The sequence below is a fragment of the Mesitornis unicolor genome, unplaced genomic scaffold (assembly GCF_000695765.1).
Source record: "Mesitornis unicolor isolate BGI_N332 unplaced genomic scaffold, ASM69576v1 scaffold28211, whole genome shotgun sequence".
In the NCBI taxonomy this organism is placed as follows: Eukaryota; Metazoa; Chordata; class Aves; order Mesitornithiformes; family Mesitornithidae; genus Mesitornis; species Mesitornis unicolor.
The window spans coordinates 12,947-20,802 of NW_010163557.1; the positions used below are offsets into that span (position 1 = coordinate 12,947).

Sequence of the window (7,856 nt, forward strand, 5' to 3'; positions counted from 1 at the left end):
ACCAGCTCCCTGTGTCAATAGTGGCGGTGCTTTGGTTCAAATTAGAGCATATGATGAACTACATAACAGGCCAAATAGAAGATAACTGCTGCACTCTCTCTGCTGAAAGAGGAAAGGGGGAATGATAATTTGGATCTCTAAGTAATCATCAGTTTTCATGAAAACTATAGGAACTCTGTATCTCTGAGAACTCTCATCTGTATTTCTTTAATACTGGCAATGGATTAAAAAGTCAAGACTGACTGATGTCTGCCTGACAAACAGGCTGACATCACAACCATGCAAGACTTACTTCCCCAAGAAACCAAGGTAACACAACAGCCTCATATTTCCTTGCATGTACAGCACTTGCAGGCTCTTCAACATCCCTTAGAAGTCTGTTAGATTCCACACATGCACTTTTCAATTATCTCACCATAAAAGTGAACAGTCAACTTGATAGTTAACAGTATTTTAATTGAACAAACTAGTAGCTATTAAAATTTTGGCTCTGTAAGTTAAGAAGGCAGCCATGGACTTGAATTACATTTTATGGTCATATTCTACATGACAGCTTAATATCCTTGATTTAAGATAAAAGCATTAGTTTTCATGTTAATGGCTTGCAGGTAGCTGTTCTAGCCCACTTCTGATTCAGAACCATACATCCAAAATGGCTTGTGTATGCAATTGGACTGAAAGTTGGTGTTACAGCTTTTTGATGATTCACATGCACGCAGTGAGATTAAGAGATGCTCTTATTATTTCTAGATTATTTAGTTTCCATAGACATTTGAAGCAAGGACTTCCTAGCCTGAAATTGTTAAATATGCTTGTTCAAATGAAAACAATTACATTTTAACATTGGAATAACACACACAGATTTTAAGTCTTTTTTTTTTTCTTAATCAAGAAAGACCAGAAACACCACAAATTCATACCAGTTACATCAGCTACTATATTTAGTATATAAAGTCAGTATGCTGACTTTAAAAAGGAAAACATACGTGAACAGTTCCAAATACTTCATCCTTAATATGGCCACCTCCAAATTCTTTCTTCAGTGTTGCTCGGGTTGCTGCATACAACATTTTTTGACGAACCTGGCATATCATAAAACAGTATTGTTTTGGTTTGGGTTCATTTTTTTTTTCTTTGATGCATACAGAGAATTCAGCATGTTGGTGTACCAAGCCCATTACAAATATCTTTCTTGAACACATCTTTTCAGTGTTGAAACTGCATTTTGAAGTTGTAGTTCATAATAAACTGCATGGAATGAGCGCTGGATCATGATACTAACACATGTCATTAAATTTTCAAGGGTATAACACTATGCATTATTATTAAATTCCAAAACTAAATTGCAGCTTTAGTAAGAGAATCTGCTTTTTTAAAAAATGGGAAAAAAGTCAACATAATCTTTACTAATTTTTAAACAGGAAAAACCGCAACTGTTTAGATATTTTGTCACTGGTCTGTGTAGTAATGAATACAACAGATAAAGAACAGATGGAAAATAACTCATTACTACTTTTGATATGATAGTGATTCCAGACAGTTTTGGTTCAACTATAAAGCGGAAAAAATGAAATTTTTTAGAGGCAAAAGATCTAATGATGCTTGCTCCCTATAAACTTAGGTCAAGCATGGTCACTTATTATCCTCTCTCAACAGTCTTATTTTCCCACCTTATTTCACAGTCATGTCATCCTCACCACAATATCTCATAGTTTCCACCAACTCTTGGTCTCTTACTATTTTCTAACTGCTAGTTAAAGTAGTAGTAATATATGAATAGCTTTACTTTCTGTCTTCCCTTATCTCACACTCCCAGAACCTGTATACAGTATCCTATTTTCTCCTAGAAATCCTTAACTGTAACCTCAGTTCCCTCCCATGTTCTCTAGCTACTAAGCAACATGGTATTCTGTGGCAGGTCACAGATCCACACGTGCCAGCTGGGCAGCCAGCAAGCCAAACAGAATAAACAGCTTGAGCTCACACTATAATCCTTCTCTCTGTAAGAGCCATTGAGATTTCTGTCCTATATCCTTCCATGAAACACTGACAAAAAGACAGACAAACAAACAGAGCAAAACCACCGTCTAGTCAGGCTAGAAATAAACTGGATCAGCTGCATAACATCTAGACACACTGACACTCCTCAATGAGCTTCAAGAAAGATGTTTTCCCACTTTTCTTGGGGGAAAGTGAGGGGAAGGTTGGGGAATGCTTCATTCCTCAAATCCTTTCCTTCATATCTAGGATTCAGATTGAATGGCACTGTTGAAAAATCATTAGCAGCATGAAGCCTCTGATGATCATTACTTACAGGAGAGTGATCAGGTGACCACGCAATGAAGATCCATTCATATCCTTGAGCATTCTGAGAATCTAATCTGTACAATATATAACAAGGCTGCTTGTCTTCAAGAAGGGGAAGGACAAAGGCATCATAATCCTTTTCCCATGATCCAACTGGTCGCTTAGAGGATCCCACAACAAGCTGCTCTAAAACAAATAACCAAAGCTACAGGTTAGCCACAGTAGAGTTAATGTTGTTTTTCAAAATAAGCTATTACAATAAACAGTTAATCAAACACTTCATCTTTCATAATTATGTCCACAAGAACAGAAGTCAAAACCAGTCAGTGAGAAAGCTGCTGAATTCCTACAAAACCTTACCTTAACCCAAATACAAATAGTTGAGAAGTAATGTGCTGGCTGTCATTAAGTTCTTTGATCTGAAGGGACAGGAATGATGCTGGTGTTTTCAGCATAATGTACACAGAAGGGAAATAAAAACTGTCTTCTGCCTGTTAGTTTATTTTTAAATTGGAATACTTAAGCAGGAACAAGATGAGAGTAAGCTTTTAAATTTTATAATTAGAATTACTGATGCTCTTGCTATAACATATTAGTGTTTGTATTCATTGTAAGGAGTCAGTAACTCAGTTATACAGTGAAAAGAATTTGGAATGAATGTGCTTGCACTAATCACTTTAACTTGACTATGTAAGTAGATAAATCTCTTTCTAATACAGCTTCATAACGATGGTCTCTTTAAATGACTCAAGTTGTTTATTTTGTATAATTGGCTTAAGTCTGTATAGAACACTCGAGATTTAATTATGCGAGCCACTGTAGCAACAAGATTTTTTCCTTATTTATAAATCACGTATCAGCTTCCAAAGGCACGTTAGTATAGTGTCTTTCAAAACATTTAACAGTTTCCCAATAAATACTAACTCCCATAACCAAAATGGAAATCCCTTGTTTAAATGGGATCCTACCACAGTTTGAGGATCATCATATGTTTTGAAAGTCTAGGTCCCAACTTCTAAAACTTCAGACAAAAGTACAACAGAATACAAATGCCTCTACAGCAAAAATTTCAGAGCAAGGCACCCTACCACAGTAAGTCACAGAACATGAACAGCTCAGGGCGAGGGTGTGTAGCCCTTCTCTGAATGAGAAGCAAAGTAGCTGAAGTTGTACACCTTGACCAGGGTATTTGGATTGTACTTGCCAATTCTGAACTCTGGGTGGCTTTGTCGTCAGATACGAGACAAAAACACAATCAGAGGAACTCTACTGCCCAGCAGCAAACCTCTTCTGTTATTAACTCAGATTAGCAGAACTCAATTAGACTATCATCTGGTGACTAAGGGCAGCTGCTGAAAGCTCCTGCAGACAGATGAGACAACTGTCCCTCTGCCAGGATTCTGGGAATTTTAGAGGTTTCTTTTTGAACTGTGGAAAAATAGTACCAAAGACTTCTCCTTCTACATGGAGACAAAATGCATATATATACATATATATATTTATATATTTATATACATATATACGCACACAAACACATACAAACCATTCTATCTGTAACTTATTGCTACGCTTCATTTCATATTAAAAAGTAGCATACACACAAAAGTGTATTTTTACCTTGCCTAATGGGAAAAACAAATAAATCAATAGCATGCCAGAACTTGGTACCTTGTGCTAGTGAGATTTTACCATAGTGACCTGCCTATACTATTACTACTGCCACTTTCTTAAGGAAAACAGTATTAAAATGTCAGACGACTTGCAAAGGAAAGCAAACAAAAAGAAGGTAACAGTAGGTTATCTACCTAACAATAAAAGTATGTGTAAGTGCAGGTACATACATGTACTTTTCTCCAGCTAACAGGTATTTCAGTGGACTCTACATAAATTAACTCTAGAAAGAACAAAAAACCCAAGGTGGCCATTTGATGAACTTGAAAAGGTGGACTAAACCATGAAGTGTCTTAAACAGTCAACCCACATTGCTATTAAAAAAAAAAGTCATTATGTTTTTTATTTTGCAATGTTTACAGCCTTGATCACTTGCCAAGAAGTTTAAAGATCAAACTCAAGTTCTGCAAGAAATTATGTAATTCTATATTTATACACATACGTGAGATTTAAGGAATGGTTTTAGCTTTAAAAATTTGTAAAGTTACAAATTTTTAAAGATATTTTCTATGTAGCCAGATTACTACTTAAACATCTACTTTAACAGGACTTTCTACATGCAACTGATCCCAGCATAAAAGTCAGGTAACACTGATACCTCATATAAAGCGACTAGCTGGTGTTTAAGAATCTGTCTAATGAAAGTAACCAAAGTCCCGTAACACTGCAGAGCTGTGGAATTTTTTTCCCTCTACTCTTTCTTTAGTAAGAAGGTAAGAGTAAGCTCATTTATATTATCCCTTTGAAATACATAGCCATCCTTAGTAAAATATGAAACAGCATTTGGAAAAAAAATTGAAATGGAAAAATAAAGTAGCATTGTACTGAAAAGCTTGGCATTACCAAAACTTAAGGCTTACCTTCTGTATATGAAGAGCCACAAGGATGGTGAGGGGTCTGGAGAACAAGCCTTATGAGGAGCAGCTAAGGGAACTGGGGTTGTTTAGCCTGGAGAAGAGAAGGCTGAGGGGAGACCTCATCACCACCTACAACTACCTAAAGGGAGCTTGTAGAGAGGTGGGTGCTGGTCTTTTCTCCCACGCGATGGGGGATAGAACAAGGGGAAATGGCACCAAGCTGTGCCAAGGGAGGTTCAGGTTAGAGATAAGGAGGAAGTTCTTTACTGAGAGGGTCATCAGAAGCTGGAACAGGCTGCCCAGGGAGGTGGTGGAGTCACCATCCCTGGATGTATTTAAAGAGCGGGTAGACGAGGTACTTAGGGATATGGTTTAGGGGGTAGGCAGGAACAGTTGGACATGATGATCTCAGAGGTCTTTTCCAACCGAGCGATTCTGTGTCTGAAAGGCCTATGTAACATTAAGTTTTGCAGAGTTTTGGGGTTTTTTTTAAAGTGTACATGTAGGTCACTAAAGCAACTAGGAAAATACCTAAAAGAATCAGAAAAAAAGATTAAAATTTGACTAACCATTGTCAATGATTATTTTTAGAAGCCTGTATTGTCCATTTCTGGCTCCAACAAAGGTGTCTTTAACACTTCCACTAGCTGAAAAAGAGAAAATAAAAGTAACCAAATTAACACATTTCACTTTCGTAGGACAAAGATTATTGACGAAGGCAAGAACAACACTGGAAAAGTGTACAGTTGGCCCTTCACTGCAAAGTTGAACTGAAAAAGGAACACGGGAGTGATGTTCCCTCTATGCTGCACCCTGTTCCAGTCAAGTCCAGTCAAGTCCAGTCAAGTCGAGCATGCCACCAATAGATGACAGGCAACATTACAAACCAGCCCTGCTTTCTAGCATACCATGTGATTTTCAACATAGTGAAAATTAAAGATGACATGACATCATCACTCTCAGGTTTCAGAGGTAACACAGTAACACAATAAAAATATGACGCATCTCAAATTACGATAGCTTCCTGAAGTCTGCTGGCTCTGTGCAAACTTTCAGACAAACTTTACGCCTGCCAGGAAAATATTAGAGCTTGTCTAGCAAAACCGCCAATCTTTCCTGTGGACACCTCTCTAAAGAATACCATTGAAAGCTGTCGCTGCTCATCTTTCATATCGCCTTTTCCACTTGTATGGATCTTGATGACATTGTTCAAACCCTGACCTTTCACAATAGGATAGCTTTATAATTAATTTACACAGAAGTAACTAAAAATATTTTAAAATCTCCATAATTCACAGTGACACTACACTGCAAACATGATAGCCCCACTTCCCTAAGCACTCTGTGCTCGAGTCATGTGAAGATCATTCTTATAATCTCAACTGCTCTGCTATTAAATAACCTGAGTGCAAATCAGTTTAATTATACTGTAGATGCAGGCGTGCAGCATTGATTGCAGTACATTTATTGCAAGCTGGTCCTTTAAGTAATCCCACAGCATACAGCATAGCACCAGCAAAACAAACATCAAACCAGGAAACAAACAAAATGGATTACTTATAGTCAGGTTGAGGCCAACTGAACAGATGGTCAGATGGTATCCAGCAATGTTACTGCACACACTCAAAGCATTTTGAATTTATGCCCAAAGTGATGCCCAGGCCCATTCTGAAATTCCAAAATGGTGTGGGAGGGAAAGGTGTTTGTTGTTAAAGAAACTGAACTGCACATGGTTACCAGTCCAACCCCTACTTCACCCCAGTTATCATCTTCCCACTAACCAGTGCAGACCCTCACTGTAATTTGCTGCCAGCTTTTCTAATAGCCTCTGCTCGTCCTCACCATTCCATTCAGGATGCAAACACCGCTTTTTCTTTTCTCATAAATGTTTTAAAATTCACAACAGAGTGATATTATTTTCTAGATAAACTTCCTACATAGCCAAGACCTACAGAATAAAAACCTGGGTTTATTTCACAAATATTTTACAGGGAATATTATTTTAAAATTATTTAGAGGACTGTGAACATATCCTTGCTTATTTTCCTACAGCCCAATGCATTCTGCTACTTCCTGCGCTATTTATCCGCATTGCCCTGTTTGAAAGTCCAGTCCTTTTAGCAACTGCCTGGTACATATCACTGTGCCCATGACTTCATTTCTGTTTCCAGAAAAGAGCAGCCCATGCTGCCAAATCTTGCAATTGTTTATGAGTGACAGTAGCCTGTTTGTAGCTAAAGTCAGCAATGGCACAACAAATGCTGTTCCTCTTCCAAATTGCAGAAGCGGATGCTTTGCTGCAAAAAGGATTCCTGATTAGCGGCTGCTGAGGCAGGATCCATGCAGGAAAGCTGCCGAGTTCTCTCCAGCTCTCCTCAGAGGACAAAAGATTCTCAAAGACATGAAGGAGAGCAGCAGAAGAGGCTTAGCCACTCTCGTTGCTTGTGGTAAGCAACAGGATATTCTTCTGCTCCTCCCTCCAGCAGTGTTAGGAGAGAGAACAAGGGAATGAAGAGCCACGATAACAGTATTCCCTAGCTCGGAAAAAAAAAGCTACCCCAGATGCACCTCTAGCCTGAGAGAGGTTGAAGTACTTAAAGCAAGAGGCAGCAAAAAAAAGAGTAAAGACTAGCAAGCAAGGGAAAGAAAAGGAGGAGGCAAAAGGGTGCAAACCAAACACAGCCAACGACAAAAAAAGGAATAGATGAGCAGCTAGGAGCTGCATGGCTGGGACAAAAGTCACCTTCAACAATAAATGTGGGAGAGCAGGCAAAGTACACCGTACTAGGCACTGAACAAGCAGATTGTAGAAATCGAGACAGTAAAACCTGACCCCGTTCGTAATCCAGCAGTAATCCCTGTTTAGCAACTCTGTGATTCGGGGGGACCCAGTAATACTGAAAAACAATATGCTGTCGTCTTCTAATTCCTCCTCGGACCCTCCAAGGCCTGGAAACATAGGGAAAAGAAAAAGGCTCCCCCACGTTTTTCCCTCTTTGTGGCCTCTGGGGCTCCTGGTTC

The 7,856-nt window shown here is 38.6% G+C and overlaps 1 protein-coding gene across 1 annotated transcript in view; it reads right to left on the reverse strand.

The window, feature by feature from the left end:
- TWF1 (twinfilin actin-binding protein 1) overlaps nt 1-7,784 on the reverse strand; it is a gene marked incomplete at its 5' end in the record, with an annotated part of 16,514 nt that extends 8,730 nt beyond the window's left edge. Inside the window, 4 exons of the mRNA XM_010194012.1 lie at nt 987-1,082; nt 2,315-2,493; nt 5,405-5,482; nt 7,579-7,784. Coding sequence (XP_010192314.1) covers nt 987-1,082; nt 2,315-2,493; nt 5,405-5,482; nt 7,579-7,784 — 559 coding nt within the window. The remainder of the gene's footprint in view (nt 1-986; nt 1,083-2,314; nt 2,494-5,404; nt 5,483-7,578) is intronic.
- Nucleotides 7,785-7,856: the final 72 nt, after the last annotated feature.